The sequence below is a fragment of the Mytilus edulis genome, chromosome 3, assembly GCF_963676685.1.
Source record: "Mytilus edulis chromosome 3, xbMytEdul2.2, whole genome shotgun sequence".
NCBI classification, from domain to species: Eukaryota; Metazoa; Mollusca; class Bivalvia; order Mytilida; family Mytilidae; genus Mytilus; species Mytilus edulis.
Window position 1 is genome coordinate 27,342,625 of NC_092346.1, and position 19,669 is coordinate 27,362,293.

Consider the following 19,669-nt stretch of genomic DNA (forward strand, 5'->3'; position numbering starts at 1 on the left):
CAGTAAAATTGTGAGTAAACATGTAAAAAAATGAAATAACAAAGTTTCATCTTTCAAAATTTTAACTGTATTAAATTTGAGGGGAAAATAAATTTATTTTTAGGAATGCAGACTGCATATATAAAATTCACAAATTATTCTTAATCTTTTTCAGATACTCCTGTAGGAAGCAGACATCCACATAACACAGGGTCAAGGTCAGTTAGTAGAACAAGTCGCCGTGACCCACTAGATCATCTAAGTAAGCGACCAGAGACAAGTGAAGGACGATTTAGTGCATTAGAAGCTCGTGCAGATCAAGAAGAGCGTGATTTAATGGTTACACCTAATGTTCAGGACAAATATTCTCGGCCGCCTACTGTGGCTTCAGGGAAAGTTGTAACAATATCAGATGTAAAAGACAATGAAGCAACAAAATGATATTTTCTTATTTATATTGTTTGTTATTTATATGAAATAAATTTGTTTATATTTTTAGTTATCATTCAACCTATTCAGAAATCCATTATGAGGGTCATATAATGTTGCATTATTTGTGAGCAGAAGTATTTTCCTGGTATCTATTGTTAAAAGTTACTGTAAATTCAGAAATTGTAGTGTATTTATTATTGTAAGTAATATGAGGCAGGAATTACCTGTGAATGGGGACGAAGTCTATGATTTTTTTTTTAAATCAACAATGTTAAAAAGAGAAACGGAAATACCGTAACGTTTCCGATTTTGGTTCTGTTGTTAGGTATTTTAGTTGTGGCGTTTTTATGCCCCACCTACGATAGTAGAGGGGCGTTATGTTTTCTGGTCTGTGCGTCCGTTCGTCCGTCTGTCCGTTTCGTTCGTCTGTCCGTTCGTTCATCCGTCCGTTTGTTCGTGCGTCTGTCCCGCTTCAGGTTAAAGTTTTTGGTCAAGGTAGTTTTTGATGAAGTTGAAGTCCAATCAACTTGAAACTTAGTATACATGTGCCCTATGATATGATCTTTCTAATTTTAATGCCAAATTAGAGAATTTATTCCAATTTCACGGTCCACTAAACATAGAAAATGATAGTGCGAGTGGGGCATCCGTGTACTGTGGACACATTCTTGTTAAGTTATGACTTCATATTCAATGTTAACAAAGTAACGCTGTCATCAGGTAACGTTTTTTTAATAACCAACATTTTTTTTTAAATGAATTAGTATTAGTTCCTTTCTTAGACTGATAAGTACACATTTTATTCAAAGTCTCATGTGAACAAGACCGGAAACAGAAGTAGATTTCTGCACTGATCCAGAAATTCAAAAACGCAACAAAAAAAAATTGAACGATTTTGTGTTCATTAGTACAATGAAAAATTCGGGAAATTTTCCCTGATTTTCTTTTTTTATTATTGAATTTTCTACTGTAATAGGGGACTTCGTCCCCATATTAATGAATGGACAAAAATGTGAGATTAATTTTTGAGATATCAACACAGATATATGAAACAGATATCATAATTCTAGTTCTAATTATTGGGACAGTTACCCAGTTGATTATTCACATAAATAATAACCTCACAGTAATTTCTGAATTTACTGTATGTTATTGTACTAAATTTATGGTTGCAACTTTCTTTAGCAAAGGTTACCACAAGATGTCTATTGATTGTTATTCCATTACCAACAAAGTTGAAGGGGACTTAAGGCTTGCACTCTGGCTGTCTGTTAATCCATCAATCCAGCAAATCAGTTTTCCACAATTTTTTCTTTGTGGTTAGCATTTTGTTCCAGACCAATGAATTTTAGGTGACTATGTATTGCCAGGCAATACTAACAGAATGCTTGTTTGTATTGCTGTTTCATCTTTGTAACTTCTTCATTGGCTGTATTGGAAGTAAGATGTTTTTTAGCTCACCTGACCTGAAAGGTCAAGTGAGCTTTTCTCATCACTTGGCGTCTGTTGTCCGTAAACTTTTACAAAAATCTTCTCCTCTGAAACTACTGGGCCAAATTTAACCAAACTTGGCCACAATCATCATTGGGGTATCTATTTTTAAAAATGTGTGGCGTGACCCGGCCAACCAACCAAGATGGACGCCATGGCTAAAAATAGAACATAGGGGTAAAATGTAGATTTTGGCTTAAAACTCGGAAACCAAAGCATTTAGAGCAAATCTGACACGGGTAAAATTGTCTATTAGGTCAAGATCTATCTGCCCTGAAATTTTCCGACAAATCAGACAACCCGTAGTTGGGTTGCTGCCCCCTAATTAGTCATTTTAAGGAAATTTTGCAGTTTTTGCTTATTATCTTGAATATTATTATAGATAGAGATAAACTGTAAACAGCAATAATGTTCAGCATAATAAGATCTACAAATAAGTCAAGATGACCAAAATTGTCAATTGACCCCTTAAGGAGTTATTGCCCTTTATAGTCAATTTTTAACAATTTTTGTAAATTTTTAGAAAATATTTTCCACTGAAATTACTGGGCCAAGTTCTTTAAAGATAGAGATAATTGTAGCATCAAGAATGATCAGTGAAGTAAGATCTACAAACACATCACCATCATCAAAACACAATTTTGTCATGAATTTATCTGTGTCCATTGTTTAATATGCACATAAACCAAGGTGAGCGACACAGGCTCTTGAGAGCCTCTAGTTCTGTTTACTGTTATCTGAATTGAACTTATGAAGGCTATACAAGAAATGCGTTGTCAACACTTAAAGCTGTTATCCGAATGCTACCAAGTTAATAAAATTTGGTTGGTTTGCTTGCTTTGTTTGTATAAATGTTTGCCTAAGCATTGTAATTAAGATTGACATCTGCAATCAATAGATGGGTGGGATGTCAGGGGCGGAATCAGTCCTTTTTAAAGGGGGTTTACAAACCCAGAAGAAAGGAGATATTCCAACAATATGTCCCCATTCAAATGCATTAACGTCTAAAAAAGGAGGGTTTCAACCACCGAAACCCTCCCCTTGATCACTCACTAGACATCAACATCACTGAGTATTGTCAGATCCTTGTAAGCAAATCTTGGACACAGAATTGTTTTTTTCAATCAGATTGAGCAGTTTCAAAGCTCAGAGTTGAAATTATAAGGTGGAGCTGATTAAACAAAGAAGATACTGTCTTAAAACTAACTGCATGCCTAATGGGCTTATTAAAAGTCTATTTGCATTTCAAGCATTGAACCAAGCTATAAATAAAATACTTTTATCATGTTTTAAATATAACATAAACACAGATGACAATTTGATGAATTTAATCATAAGGGATCTGATATCATAAATGTATTCACACAGTTAAAAGACTCGCTTTTTATAAAGTTATAGGAAATAAATAATAAAATTACAATACACCACATGAGGCAGTCGTGTAATTTGATTGGTGCAGAATATCCTGGGAAGTTACCATGTGACTGATGAAGTGTGTAATAATCTTTAATATTATTGTTTTATGACCCAATCATCTCTACTTGTCTGTACAATTGTCAAATATAGAATTATATGGTTGATAATGTCTCTCATTCACAGTCCAACATTCATACACGATAAAAAATAGACAACCACTTCTACTACACTTCCTCCTTTAATGCGTTTATGCAGTTCCGTAACAACTGAACCTGGGCCTGAAAATAGGAAAGAAGATTTACTATTATTACAGATAAGGGTAAAGGTTTGGTACCATTAAAACATTTAAACCTGCTGCAATTGTTTGTACCTGTCTGAAGTTAGGAATCTGATGTTCAGTAGTTGCTGTTTGTTGATGTGGTTCATAAGTGTTTCTCGTTTCTCGTTTTTTATATAGATTAGACAGTTGGTTTTCCAGTTTGAATGGTTTACACTAGCTTTGGGGCCTTTTATAGGTTGCTGTTCGATGTGAGCCAAGGCTCTATGTTGAAGACTGTACTTTGACATATAATGGTTTTCCTTTACAAATTGTTACTGGGATGGAGAGTTGTCTCATTGGCATTTATACCACATTTCTTATATCTATATGAAATTACATATCTGCAATATGATCACATGAACACAGATGTGATTTCATAGTAATTTGCTGAGAGATGAACTTGCAAGAATTTTAGAACTAATAACATCTATACTTTTTAAATGAAAACAAGTTACAAGAAATGTAAATAAGTATTTTTTCTTGAATGAAAAAGTAGTTCTTTTCACAATAACACAGGTATATAATGTAAGCCCAAATTTGCATGTCAAACAAATCAAGAGTTAAAATAAAACAAATTTGTTTTGGAATAATTTATAACATTATTTTTTTACTTCATGTCTAAAGCATCAACTTCATATATTACCTTGGAATGTTTAAGTTCTAATTCAGCCAGGTCAACTAAATGTTTCTTGAAATAAGATATTCTTCGACTCTTAAATTCTGTCAATTCTGAAAATATATGATGAACATTCAAACTGCTGATAAAAACTTTGAAAACAAATGGGTTTATAATACAAATCAAACATGTTAACTGTTGTATTGCAAGTGATGGATTCTGTTCTCAAAATAGGAAGTAACTGCATGGCAGATAAGTAAAATAAATTGACACTTTATCACAAAATATAAAGTTACAGACAAGATATAAAATTATTTCTTAAAAATGTAAAGAAAAAAGTACCTACAAAGATAATGTGATTGTAGTGTAAAACGTATTCTTCAAGTTGAAGTAAAACAAAATAATGAAAAAAAAGTTATAAAAGCTAAACTCGTTTAATTCATGTTCTTACCTTTTTTAGCAACTTCTGATATTTTTTCATATTTCTCACAACAGGTTTGTTGGTTCTTTTCAGCCTGAAAAATTCAAAAAGAATATTGAAGATGCACTTATCATTACAGTTTTGGCATGGGATTTATTATACCAGTAGAAAGTGCTTCAGCATGTGCAAATTATTACTTATTTTGTGATAAACAGCTGATAAAAACAAACACCAACACATTGATAAATATTGATCTCTTGCTGCAGTTTTTGACATTTGTTTACATTATGCTTAAAATGTGTCAATAATTATAGAATGTATTTTTTGTCATCAGGTCTTTGCATATGTAAAAGAAAATAACAACAAGTGAAACTGCGAGCTACTGCTCACTGATGATACCCCCGCCGCAAGTGGATAATATTAATAGTGTAAAAATATGCAAGTGTTCGGTAAACAGGAAGTTGTTGAGTGATGAATCTGAAAACGCATCACACGGTATAGCTGACTTATATAAATCCTGAAACCAAATTTCAGAAATCCTTGTATTGAAGTTCCTGAGAAAAATGTGACGAAAATTTTCAACTTGGCTATCATGTGTAAAATCATACAAGTGTTCGGTAAACAGGGAGTTGTCAAGTGATCAATCTGAAAACGCATCACACAGTATAGCTGACTTAGATTAACCCTGAACCCAAATTTCAGAAATCCTTGTATTGTAGTTCCTGAGAAAAATATTCATGGGACGGACGGACTGACTGACGGAAGGACAGACAGAGGTAAAACAGTATACCCCCACTTTTTTAAAGCGGGGGTATAAAAACAAAGCATATCCTTTTAATAAACTTTTTTTTGTTGGAGCATATATCTTTCATTTTGTTTGTTGAGAATAAAATCTCAATTCTTTCCAAATTTCTGTCTGTTTTTTTTAAATTTTTTTCGAAATTATTATTTAATATAAACTCACAGTATATTTATATGTTCTTCATAGATGGAAAACAATATTCATAAATCTTACTAAATCCAGACATTGTCCATGAACTTATAATATTATAATTTGATTATCTCGATCATTTTGAAATTTACCTGTGCCACCTCTTTATTTTTGGTTCGAGCTTTTTCTAAGGCTTTATTGGCGTTTTCATAATCGACCAATGATCTCGTCCGTCTGTATAATAAATCCTTGCCAGCTGATGAATCTCTCATGTAATATCTCAGAGTGTCACTTAATTTTAAATCTTCATCGGAGGCTACTCTACCTTCTAATTTCTAAGGAAAAAAATTAATTGTAATTTATAAGAGCATTTGTAAGAAATATGGCTAGATATAGCTATCAATAAGACAATACCCATAATGTGATGAACGTAAATTGAAAATCTTTATTATCTTAATTGTTAAGTTTTGTGTGTTTTTTTTCTCAAAGAACTTTTATTCAATATATAAATAAACAAAAAAAAACATTTTTTATTTACACTTCAAATTCATAAAGTTCTGGTTGAATTAATTTAGTTCTTTGTTATATTATTTAATGTAATATGAGGTTTTATGTATGGCTACATGAGTAACACAACTGGTGAAACATGTGGAGCAGGGTCTGATTTCCCTTCTACAGTAACAGAGTTCTACCCCTGTTTATAGTTAAGGTTTGTGTTGCTCATTCTTTAGATTTTTATATAGCTTTGGAGAGAAAAAAATCTCGCTTTTTTTGCCATGGTTTTTTGTCTTTTTCACTTATGAGTTATTATTTTCCTATGGTATGATTGCATCTTTATTTTTAACAAAGGTCCCATTAATTTGAAAAAAAATAATAACTATAGTCTTTTTTCATCCTTCTGTACTAATTTTATTTCTTCAACTTACTCTGGCTTTTTCTAATGCTTCAGCCAATTTTGTAAACACCCTGAAATAGAATAGACAGAATCGATTTATAAATGTAAGTATGAAGATTATCTTGCATGCATACTTTATGATAAAAATAACAAAATGATACAATATTGTGCTTAATTTTTAATATAGCCAATTCTTGTTTCCAAACTAAAGGATTTTCACAAACTTTTAACTTTACATTAAGCAATTAAAATATTTTTAATTTAACCAAATCAGACATGATTTCAATTGATACCTAATTGAAGAATGTTATAGATAAGCTATAACATTAATTACTATATGAAACTTACTTATCTAATTCTGTATTTTCTATTGTTGCAAGTTGCACAAACCCTGTCGATATTTGTATATAACTGTCCGCTACATCTACAAAACAAAAATAATTACAGTTAATGTAACAACGGTCTCTTTTTTTCCTCTTGTTGTTTTGTTCAGCCACGAGCAACACTCGTGTGGAAAAGGATCTGCTTACCCTTCCAGAGCACCTGCGATTACCCCAGTTTTATTTGGTGTTCATGTTGCTCAGCCTTAAGTTTTCTATGTAGTATTTTGAAAAATGTTATTTGTCTTGCTGTCATTTTTCTTATTTTTTCATTGTATTTTTTGCATTTTGTCTTGCATTTTTTTTATTGCACCATTCATATTTTCTGTCTTCATCTAAGAATTCCATCATAGCAACATCTAGGATTTTTTAAAACAGCTATCAACAAATTTGAATGCCAGAAAGAAAAGAAAAATTATTAAAACATGTATCATTTCAGTTGTAAATGAATATAAAAATCCATTGATAAGTTTATTACCTCCCTTTCATCTCCTTCCAGCATTCATATGTAAAACAATGGTTTACAATTAACAAAGTTTTTCTGCTAAAATATGACTAATTTGGTGTTAATAATGACTGATAATATAAATTTTAAGAAGATAAATGCAGAATAACAATTCCTGATCCCTATAGTAATGTCATAAGAAAGATTGTGATGCAATCTTCTCTGAAAACTTACTTTTATGGCATCTTGTCATTTTATCCGATTTGCCAGTTCCATCCTTAATTTTTGTATGGTATTCTATTAAAAATACTTTTTGTTGTTCGAAAAACTCATCAACATCCTACAATTAAAAAGTAACAGTTTAAAAGTTATACATCAAGAGTATTTAACAAGTATTGCAGGGTTAAACAAATTATTGCTATAACAAAAAAAAATTATTGCTATAACAAAAAAAATTGACTACAGCAAATAATTTGGAAACATTCGAATAAAAAATCAAGATATCTCAAAAATAGAAACTGATTAAAAAAACTATTTGTTGCATTTGTGAAAACTAAAGGTCTATTGGTTGGTGAAATTATGAGTCAAACAAACAATTTTTAAACATTTGACAGCCAAATACTGTAAACCAATTTTTTTGGGAGATACTTTATTTCCTTTACCAGCTTATTTAGCGGCTATCAAATTTCATGATTTTAAATTTTAAAATATATAGATTAAATCATTGGTTTTCCTGTTGAATGGTTTTACACCAGTAATTTTTTGGGGCCCTGTATAGCTTCCGTGTTGAAGACCATACTTTGACCTATAAAGCTTTACTTATACAAATTTTGACTTGGATGGAGAGTTGTCTCATTGGCACTCATACCACATCTTCTTATATATATATATATATATATTGAAGATGATTTTCTCAATTCATCCTTGAAACAGTTGCTTCAAAACACTAAAGTTTATATGACTTTATTGTGAGATCAATAGAATTTTCATTTAACAAATAGCAAGTTTTGGTATTGCACTTACACAAGAAAACAATCACTTACACAAGAAAACAATCACTTACACAAGAAAACAATGTACATAACAAACAAGATGACACATTAAAAAAAAAACTCATGGTGGTTTGAAGATATTCAGGATGTATGAATAATAAGCTTATAGCTGGTGATTAATGAACAATGATGATTATGATGGATTGGTCTTTAACAGCCAGTGGCAAATATCACATGCAGATCAGTAAGAGATCATAATAAAAAAATATTATATGAACCCAGTTTTGTACAAGACTGACAGGCTAAGGAACCTGTCATATATAATAAAGAGAATCAACCAAACTGCTATGAAAATAAGATGAGGTATGATTGCCAATGAGACAATTCTTCGCCAGATACAAAATGACATAAAAGCTAGCACCTGTAGGTCCCTGTATAGTCTTCAACAATGAGCAAAACCTAACAGCATAACAAGCTGTAAAAGGCTCTGAAATGGCATTCATACATTTCTATGATGGCGAAGAAAAAATATACTGCTATACTAAAGAAGAGAAAATACTTGATATGCAATAAACTTACAATTTCACTCTGCATTTTCTGTGTAAACAATAACGTAAAATATTTCTCTCCTTAGTAACATTCATCTATTCCCCAATGATGCAAATAGTCTCAAAAAACTCTCTTGGGAGATAGTTCTCATGTTCAAATTTTTTTTTATATGAAAAACTTTTCACTTACCATAGATGAACTCTAAAGGCCAGGGAAAGGACTTATGAAAATTGTTGAGAATTGTGGATTTTAAAATATGGGCCTAACAAAAGGGGGGTCAATAGGGGGTCCGTTAACATGTTAACAACACCCGAACAAAGGCAATCAAAGCGCTGTAAGCGCTGAAGGCAGTTAACCAAAAACCAAGGCAACCGTAATTATGAAAACTGTGGCAATGTTGCCTCAACATTAAACATTCATATATAGTACATTCATGTTTATCTAATGATTTATTTATCAAGGCAAATAATTTATATGTTATCAAGGTTTCAAAAGCAATGCATATATCAATGTATATTTTTTATGGTGTGTCTGCAGTGGTACAAGTTCCCAATGATTGCAGTTGCTCTACTTGGTAGTTAACCTTGGTTTTATTTGACTGCTAGAAGTTCAATTTGACTTAGTATGAACATGTAATAGTATGAATGGACTGGTTTCCCTGGAAAGAAAACTGAGTTTGTGTTCTATAGTACAAAAGTTATGAGACACGAATCAGACAAATGTTCACTACAACAGGGATCAAAGATGAGGTCTGACTGACTTGCCCATAGTAAATGTAAATGATTTGTTATTTTGTTCCATACATATGAATATATATAATTTAGGGGTGCGGATCTCAACGGTTTTCAAGCTCTCAAACAGGTAGGGGTAGGCAGAGGATTTAGGGGGCAGGGGGCCCGGCCCCCCCTTTTAGGGAAAAAATTTGGTTGCTTATATAGGGAATCACTGACGCGTGACTGGAGCGGGCCCCTCTTAGGTCAGTCAGTGGGCCCCACTTATGAAAATTTCTGGATCCGCCACTGGGGGTAGGGTGACCCTAGGGACTTCCCCTACATTTCATTTTATTTGTTATATTGTCCCATACATGAATATATATGGTTTAGGGGTGGGGATCTCATTGGTTTCCAAGTTCTCAAACAGGAAGGGTAGGGTGACCCAAGAGACTCCCCCTATATTTCATTTAATTAGTTATATTGATCCATACATGAATATATATTGTTTTGGTGTGGGGATCTTGACCGTTTCCAAGTTCTCAAACAGGAGGGTTGGGATGACCACAGGGACTTCCCTTATATTTCATTTGATTTGTCATATTGTCCCATACATGAGTATATATGGTTTAGGGGTAAGGATCTTGACCATTTCCAAGTTCTCAAACAGGAGGGTGAACAGTGACCTCAGGGACTCCCCTATCTTTCATCTGATTTGTTTTATTGTCCCATACATTAATATATATGGTTTAGGGATGGGAATCTCGACCATTTGTAAATTCTAAAACAGGAGGGGTGGGGTGACCCCTAGCGACTCTTCCTATATTTCATTTGATTTTTCATATTGTCACAAACATGAATATATATGGTTAAGGGGTGTGGATCTCGACTGTTTCCAAGTTCTCAAACAGGAGGGGGTGGGGTAACTCCAGGGACTCCCCCATATTTCATTTTTTATTTATTATATTGTCCTATACTTGAATATATGCAGGGGCGGATTCAGACGGGGGAGGGTTGCGGGCTTGCACCCCCTTAAATTTGCAAAGCATGGGTTGTTCTCAGCTTAAAGAATATTCCGATAATTTTACCTCAATTTTTTTTTAGCCTCGCTCTGCTCGGCGAAAATTTAAGTTTGCGCCCCTCCTAACCTAAAATCCTGGATCTGCCCCTCATATGGTTTAGGGGTGGGGAGCTCGACCGTTTCCAAGTTATCAAACAGGAGGGGGTAGAGTGGCCCAAAGAATGCCACCTATATATCATATGATTTACTTACATTAAGGTATATATAATATAGTTGCATTATTTGTGAAAATAAAGAATGAAACTTTCAGCTACTTTAATTAACCCTTCAAAATTGAGAAAAAAACAAATAACCCCTCGAATTGCAGTAATATGTTTACACTATAAAAGCATCTCACATGCATTATCATCATTTATCATTTATAAAGAAAATTTAGACTGTGACCATGAACATGTATATTGTTAGATATACTGTTCCCAGCTGTCACGTTGTATTGGATTTTTAAATTAAAATTTATCAAAAAGTAATTTTTAGTTTCTGAATAAAATATTTTTCTGCTTTTTCTTTCTTTTACATATATCTTTTGGTTTACCAGGGCCGTAACTACATTGAGGCAAATGAGGCAAATGCCTCATGTTAGAAATTTCAAAAAAAAAAACTTAAACAAAAGATTGTCTTAATATCAAATTAATTTCATAGAAAGTGTCTAGCAAGAAGCAAGTTCTCTTCACTCTCTGGTGTCTGCCCCTGCATGTTTTTCGTGATCCATGTTTCTATTTTACTTTTAGTTTTCAGAGTTGATAGTCTATTGTTTGTACTTCTATGTGACTGTCCCGGGTTTGTCATTTGTTCATTTATTGTCCTACTTTATGACTATAGCTGAGTGTTGATTTTCATTTGTAAACGTGTGGTTTTGCAATGTTTCATGCCCACCGATGTCCAGATATTGTGCGAGAAAATATTTTAAGAAGATACGATGCTACAAGACACAGAAAAAAATTGTCGTTTCTGCATGGAGAATTGAACTTGATATCAAAGAGTACAAAACTGGTTTTTTTTTAGGGTAGATAAAACTAGAAAGCTGACATGGTTTAAATTAAAGTAAGGTCACCAATTTCCCGGATTCAAATAATTTGGTAAAAAAACAATAGTCAACTGTGTATTGCCATATGACCTAGCTTTTCTATTGAAGGGTTTAACTTGCATTAAGTCATGTTCAGACCCTCTAACAGAAAATAAAGGAATATGGAGTAAATGTGCACGAAACATAATCGCACAGAGTCAATGCATAGAAAAAATTCTAAAAGACAATGGTCAAAGTTGCTGGAGGGTCTTCAACAATAAAAGAATCAATAATACCGTAAAACAGGGTCAAGATGATCCCTAGTGTCGACTGAAGCAGTACTAGTACTTAAAGTACAATCTGTCACTTTATTTAAATCTAGTCATAAAAAAATAACTATAGTCCAAGCACAATACAATTAAGACAAGAACAGACAAGACAGGTCCTGTATTAATGATTATGAGAATTACGATTTTTGCTTTATCCTACATATCGGTCTTTTAATGTTTTCCATAAAACCTAAAAGTCTTAAATCACAATGAATCTATGTTCTTGCTTTGAGACCAGATTATTGTCGAAAAATAGCAAACAATTAATTTCGTTTTAATGTCGGAAAGAGTCCGGGAAACTTTCAGAATGCACGATTTTTCGTAATTTTTCTCAGAGCTTCTGGGGGCCTTGAGCGGCCCCCAAATCCCTCGTCAATTTTTTTTTATATATTTAATTTTTAAATATATTTTGCCTCACTATTAGATGAGGCTAGTTACGGCCCTGTTTACAATACTAGTGTTTATATTCATTTACCATGCATAGATGTATTTCTTCACCTGCTTGGATTTATTTTGTAAATGATCGTCAAACCCGGAATTACCCTTATCCGCTTCCGGAATCGGATCCGATTTTGTAAAATTTTGTCTTCACGGCCGCCATTGTTATGTGTTTACAATGTTGTTTTTGTCAATCAGATACGATTTTACTCGAATTTATATAATATTTGTCGGCGATTTTCTGTATAAAGCTAGCGGTTGAACAAAATGAACATCGCCGTCATGAATAATAATGATAAAAATAAGTTTTTAGTTCGTTTAATTGGAGACTTTGGTGAACATGGTGAAAAGGTTTGCAAAGTAATTTCTTATTTTCTTTCAAATGTAAAGCGACTACGTCGGGCGTAGCTAGAAACCAACTATCATAATCGAAATTCCGCTTGCAAAAGTGGAAGGTCGCGGACCTCGGACCACCGCTAATTTGCACACCTGCCTCCAAATTGAAAAGCTACGAAAATTTCTTTTTCTAATTTGAAATTGCCGCCGACAGCATGAACAGTTGAACTTATTATATAATAGACTACTGACGTAGTTGTACTACGTATTGATGACAAACAATATTCCTACGACTTCTGTCATTTGGGAAATCTAAACTGCTTGTCTTAAGAGATTTTCGGCGATTAAATATTTCATACAATTGTTCTTTGACATCTTAGCTAAAAGCACAAGTCATAATGAACTACACAAGGATTCTTAATAAGCACTACTTCCTATGTGTAACTTTAAAACTTTTGGATAAATCGACGATCATTTAAGGTTTTTCTGGTAATTTTTTTTGTAATCCAGAATAAAAAGTATTAAAAAAGTGTTCAATTAGTTATATATAACATAGTAACAAGCTAGATAATAACAATGGCAAGTATTTCAGGATTTATTGGGTAGAACACAAATCTAGGGTGCTCGCATAATGCAGCTTAACTGCATAAAAATGCTGATAACAGTTAACAAAGTGGGTTGAAAACAGTTAACAGCTTAAATTTGTCAGTTAACAACACCTTTAAAAGGACCAAAACAGGTTAACATAAAAGGGTATTGCCCCCCCCCCCCTAACAACAACAGGAATATATTAGTGGGTTTTTTTCTTTTCAATATCTTGATATTAACATTTTAAATTACCTTTTTCTAAGATCAAACAAAAACAGCTACCTTGACAAGTCTTTTTTTAGTAATACTTTGAGATATTTTTAACATACAAATACACAAATATCCAAACTATTTATTATTGAATTCTGGCTGAAATAATTTATAAAATTGTAAACTCACCAAGATTTTTTGCACTTTTTACTATTTGAAAATTAGGAAAGAATAAATTTAACATTAAGTAGAACTTACATTTCTGATCATTATTTGTAAGAAAAGTTTCCTCATATTGCTTTTTTAATCCTGCACTTTTTTGTCGAATTAATTGCATAAAAAAAATTCCCACAATAATATTCTATGTATACAGTATCCCAAAATAGTTATTTTTTATTTTTCCCAAACAATTACCTTCTGTCCAGATAGTAGCACCTCATCTGCTGTTTTCGTCAGAATTTTGAAAAATCCACCTAATTTTTCTTTTTTGTTCTTCCCTCTAACACTCAACTGTAAGAATGATTAAACACATCTTAAACAGAATCTTCATTATATCCTATATTGCTTTGTATTTATTTATCCTTTTGCAACGTATATTAAGGTTTATCCTTTTGCAACTTATATTAAGGTTAAAACTCTTTCAGGAGAAGTTGAAATAGGACAAAATTAATATTGGCTTTTCTTTTTTGGTCAATATAAGTGCTTCGGCTTTCCAAACATTTTGAAGATAATGTGAATAGTATACATATTTTGTTACAATAATAATCCCAAGCTATAATAAATTTGCACACATTGTCTAGCTATGCATGCTTCAATTCTTAATTCAATGTGTCAGAAAATAGGAAATAGGTGGCGTCTTACTGATTTAAAAAGTGCTCATAAGTTTACCTTTATTCAAATATGTTATGTCTGGAAAATTCAAAGTATCAGCAAGCAATAAGTTGATGTACGAGGTTTCAGAAAAGTTCTCACATGTTATAATTCATCATTGTCAAGCTGCTGACAAATAAAAGGTTATCATGTTTATAAAGTTTAACAGTGTATGAGAAAAGTGTGATACACATGTTTTTTTCCTGTGGAACAGACTGAGAGACAAGGTGATTGCAATGTAGCCCCACAGTTGGGTTGGGAATTCATATGTATACACAAGTCCAAATCTGATATTTGTTATAAAAAGGCAACAAACAGGTTAATATATAAATGATTTCTGGTGTAAACTTATACTAATTACATGTATTACATACATCTTGGTCATATTCAAGGAAAACCTCAAAATTAACATCATTCCTCAGAGCAGGATGTGCCGCAATCCGTTGTAGAAACACTTCATGCATAGCTACTGTCTTCTTGAATGTGGCTAAATATTCCCTAGAATAAGATACAAAATACTAGTTAACTACACAAACAATTGTTTAATATCACCAATACGAGTTATTTTCTTAACAAATTATTACGAAAATTGGAATGAATTTGATTCTCTTACAAGTTTATAGTCTGATATATTAGAAACGTTATCAAAAACAAAAAACAAAATCCTTACTTATATAAAATCATGTTAGTTATGAGTGTTCCTGATGCAAGTACATGTATATTCTGAAAAGCAGAAAAGTGTATTTTCAGTGTTAAAAGAATTCATTTCTTCCATATATAAACATAAAAAACGTTTTTTGAATGCCAAGTAATTTGAACATGATCTGACAATCAAAGAACATTCAAAGATCAAATTGTACATATATATGAATTTACAATTCTTTTTTTTTTTTGTAAATGGAAATTACAATGTATTCTATCAATCAGATTTCATAATATATTTTTTTGTGAATGTTAAATGTTTTGAATTAAACCTGCTGATTTAAAAAAAAATGTGGAAAAAAATTAACTTATTATGTAAGCGACTCAAGTGTCTCATAACATGTCTGAAAGTTGTGCTGCTTACGCTTCAAGTTCTTGCTTCATTTTCGTGAATTCTTCCTTTGTCATTGTGCCTTCACCCTCACCCAATCTTTGTAATTTTTCCCTTGAAGCATCAAAGTCTGGTTTTGGAGGAGCTGGTGGTATCTGTAAAAGATTTTTGAAAAGTGACACATAATACAGACAATAGATGTTTAAAGTTTATCAAAAGACTATTTCAATAGTATTCATGGAGAAAACTTTGTGTGTTGTAATCAATGAATAATCTACAAAATATTTTTGTTTTTCATTGAATTGTAAAGTTTGCTAAGAAAAGAAAATGACAAGGTTTTTTTCTTTTATTTTTACTAGGAAGCTGTTTCTCATTTCTGCGGATTTTTGCTCATCTCTCTTTACAGCTCAAATTTTGTAAGGTTTTTGCTTTTGTGATGATACATAATGAGACAACTTTGTGTTTAAACGCCCCTAAGACAGAACAAGACTTCTCAGAAGGAAAGTTAAGTAAAAGTTTGCCAATATAACACATACATGTATAAATCAATTGAGAAAAAGATTCTACCACAAAACTTCCTGCAATATGATCTCTCTGCACTCAAGTCTTGAAGTTATATTTCAATTATTAATATGCTAAGTAAAACTCAGTATTAAAGTAGAACGATTAGTTGATTGATGGCTTTAAATTTATGCAGCTAAAATTACATGTATATAAAATAAAAGAGTGTCTCAAGTGGAAAAATATCTATCTAACTGAATTTTAAACAGAATGTTTTGAAACACATTAATAAACACTTACAATAATACCAGCATAATCTTCATTCTCAACGTATCTGTCATGTAACCAACAAAACTCCTCATGTTGTCGCACAACTGAGAATTCACCTTCCTTAAATCTCGACAATGAGGTCTGAAAAAACCAACCTTTTAATTAATCTACAAATTATAAAAGATGATACAAATGCCCCTGTTCAAGCTTTGCAATTTACCAACAGGCGCGGATCCAGAGGGGGGGTTCCGGGGGTTGGAACCCCCCCTTTTTTGGGACGATCAATGCATTTGAATGGGGACATGTAATTGGAACCCCCCCTTTGTCCTGGGTTAGGAACCCCCCCTTTTCAAAATGGCTGGATCCGCCCCTGACCAATTTAAAAAGGTACATAACTTTAGAACTGTAAATGACTCTGCTTGTTGTGGTTCTGATCAATGCGTGGGAGTTTTATAAAATTTGGATGAGGCCAACTTAAGTAAGAGAGCAGAAAAGAAAATGGAATGGATGGGTAAAACTTAATGCATCCATTGTCTACAGCTGGGGAATACAAAGTCATCATGAAAAGTCTAAGACTTTAAAAAAAACTAACTAAAACCATTACTAACTTTTAATATTTCATTATCAAATTTTCTTAAATTGATCTCTACAAGCTTTAGGTTAAGCTTCTTGCTTTAAGTGGTCTTTCTCTTTTTGTTTTCAGAAAATATAAACCAATTTATGTTTATTTCCTTCACAACTTTTGACAGATTGAAAAAATTACATATGAAAAAGATTTAAAAGTTCATTAGAATCTAAGAAAACAACAAAATATGAAGATATTAATTTTAAAACCAAATCCTGTTATGCACAATTTGATTGGTGTTTTGTGAATCATGTTTCTTTTATCCTTACCTTGGTGTGCACTGTAAATTTGACTTTATCCCTCTCACTCAATGCATCAGATATGTCAACAAGTAGGGATGTGTCTGTTAAATCTACTGTAGAGGATCTAGGCTGTATGAAATGATAAAAAAAATGTTTACCTGTACAATGTATAAATAATAAATTTTTTGAACAATATGCTTTTTATAAGATGTTGTGGAGCTTTTTTTGGTAAGACAGATACACATTCATGTAGGTTTAATTACAGCTGTAATTAATTAAACAGTGAATTGATTTACAGAAATTGTGATCACGATTTGTTTTTTCATGTTCAATTTTTACATGTACATGTGGTAAAATAATTAACTATAGGTCATTGTACATATAGAGCCTTTATCAATGAGCATAACCAATAGCATACCTGCCAACTGTCACTATTTGCGTGGGATTTCCCCCATGGAGGCTCCCAAATTGAAATTTTGAAAGACCAATTTTGTCAACAATTTTAAACAAAACAATTAGTTTTACAATGACTTTAAGCTTATATAAGTATAAAGAAGCCAAAAAACAACATTAAAATGTATTTAAAGACCCCCTTGAAGGTTTTTTATGACTATGACAGCCATCTTGCACGCAAAACCCCCATGGGCATTTTGAAAAGTTGGCAGGTATGCAATAGCATATAGTCAGCTATGAAAGGCCGAAATGTAACAAAAAGTGAAACAATTAAAAAGAAAATAGGCAACTAATGACAAGTTCACATTCACTGAATTGCAGGCTCCCCACTAGGGACAAGCAGGAATAAAATATGGAGAGGTTAACCATGTTTGTGAGTGCCCAACCCGCCAGCTAACCTGGGACAGTGGTGTAACAGCACAACATCAGAATAAAACTGTATTCAAACAAAAATATGTCTATAGAGTATGGATGCCCTACCTGCACTATCATTTTCTATGTTCAGTGGATCGTGAAATTGGTGGCAAAACTCTAATTTGGTATACATGTTTCAAGTTGATTGGACTTCAACTTCTTCTGAGTGAGTGAGTGAAACACCATCTTTACCAAAATCATTAACCTGAAACCGCACGATCATTTTCTATCTTCAGTGGACCGTGAAATTGGGGTCAAAACTATAATTTGTCATTAAAATTAGAAAGCTTATATAAAAGGGAACATGTTTTTTAAGTTTCAAGGTGATTGGACAAAAACTACCTTTACCAAAAACTTTTAATTGGACACAATTTGAGCAAGAGTTAGTTCCCTTTATTTGAGGAGTTTTTTTCTGTGCAAATTAATCAAAATATCAGCCAAATATAACTTTTTATTCATATGCCAGATATTCAGAAAAATAGTTTACCCTATTAAACGATCATTTTTTTTTATCCTTGCTTAAGCTAATACTATCATCTACATTGTAGTAAGGATGTCTGTGTATAGAAGGTTTTAATTGAATTTGGTTAGTCAAATAAGAAAATCAACCATAAAACAAGAACTGTATATATCTATATACAATTAATTATCTTAATTTCGCATGTAAACTAAAGCCCTGTCTAACCAAAAAATATATTTGTTTTTATCACATTTATTTATACAGGTTTGTAGCCTTTACAGTACTATCAAGACTGAAGGTATGAAAGTCACTATCTTTTTTATTACACTATAGCTAAGTGTATTGTTAGCCTGCAGCATAAGTGATCTTGTGATGTATATCTTTATGTGACATCATGTGTATAGTTTATAAAATAGATTTTGCTCAAGAAGGTTTCTCTGGTCTTTTTCTTCACATTCTTCTTGATTTTCTGAAGGTCACAATCATTTTATTTTTTTAAATAAAAGTTGTTTCAAAGAAACCGCCCACCTTACACTCTTATTTTTAGTAATTACCAACATTCAGATTATCAAATTGACAAGTAGGGGCATGTGATTCGACAAAGCTGACATTGTCAGTTCCACAAAGCAAAGATATGTGTAATGATCTATCATACTAATGGGTTAGGGGCAGATAATCTTTATAGTATTCAGAAAGTGAGATCTCTGTCATGCAAATGTCATGTCTGGAAATAGAATTGCGACTTTTCATACCTTGTTGTTGTCCTGCTCGCCCGCCAGCAGGTCGGGCCCGTCATCCAGTCCGTCCTGAAATACAAAATAAATTATCAATTTAAATATAGAGCCACGGTATGATATTATTTAAACAAATTTCAAAACCGGAAAAATGTTCGACACCCACCATCATGGCTGCAATTATCACGTGATGTGTATACAGATCTGACCGCATTACCACTTTCATATTCACAAATATGCGGAAGAGAACGTTCAGTTTTACACACCTTTTTTGACAAAAGGACAACGCAGTTGCAAAAAAAAAAACGAAAACAATTAAATAACCAAAAATGAATAAGCAAACAACAAAGAAAATTAAAGACTCTTTGAGTGACACGAACCCAACCAAAAATTCGAGTGATCAGGAAGGGTTTAAGGGCATACGATACAGTTTTGAACCTGTATTTACAAATTGATGAAAATTTGCATATAGGCTATTTTTTACCTGATAAAATCAAATATGTAAT

At 32.4% G+C, this 19,669-nt stretch overlaps 2 protein-coding genes across 9 annotated transcripts in view; one reads left to right on the forward strand and one right to left on the reverse strand.

The window, feature by feature from the left end:
- LOC139516126 (coiled-coil domain-containing protein 175-like) overlaps positions 1–477 on the forward strand; it is a 175,156-nt gene extending 174,679 nt beyond the window's left edge. For all 7 annotated transcript variants that reach the window (XM_071305998.1, XM_071305999.1, XM_071306002.1 and 4 more), the window contains one exon: positions 155–477. In XM_071305998.1, coding sequence (XP_071162099.1) covers positions 155–420 — 266 coding nt within the window. In that variant the 3' untranslated portion in view covers positions 421–477. The remainder of the gene's footprint in view (positions 1–154) is intronic.
- A 2,736-nt stretch (positions 478–3,213) lies between these two features.
- LOC139516105 (sorting nexin-6-like) lies at positions 3,214–19,416 on the reverse strand. Of its 2 annotated transcripts, XM_071305953.1 has the most exons (15): positions 19,330–19,416; positions 19,182–19,235; positions 17,130–17,231; positions 16,266–16,376; positions 15,498–15,619; positions 14,806–14,929; positions 13,976–14,071; positions 8,897–8,914; positions 7,560–7,665; positions 6,849–6,924; positions 6,532–6,571; positions 5,758–5,940; positions 4,705–4,768; positions 4,281–4,366; positions 3,214–3,596 (listed from the first exon to the last, which is right to left on the reverse strand). In XM_071305953.1, exons 1-15 carry the CDS (start codon positions 19,387–19,389, stop codon positions 3,543–3,545), a joined length of 1,296 nt encoding a protein of 431 aa, XP_071162054.1. In that variant the 5' UTR covers positions 19,390–19,416; the 3' UTR covers positions 3,214–3,542. The 2 variants fall into 2 exon arrangements, with proteins under 2 accessions (XP_071162054.1, XP_071162055.1); XM_071305954.1 differs by lacking the exon at positions 8,897–8,914.
- Positions 19,417–19,669: the final 253 nt, after the last annotated feature.

Excerpts from the sequence above, each read along its gene's own strand:
- LOC139516105 (XM_071305953.1), bottom strand. The coding sequence starts at position 19,389 with ATGAAAGTGGTAATGCGGTCAGATCTGTATACACATCACGTGATAATT. Across the intron at positions 17,232-19,181 it reads GCGAGCAGGACAACAACAAG|CCTAGATCCTCTACAGTAGA; the intron begins GTATGAAAAGTC and ends CATTTCATACAG. Across the intron at positions 6,925-7,559 it reads AATGACAAGATGCCATAAAA|ATGTAGCGGACAGTTATATA; the intron begins GTAAGTTTTCAG and ends TTTGTTTTGTAG.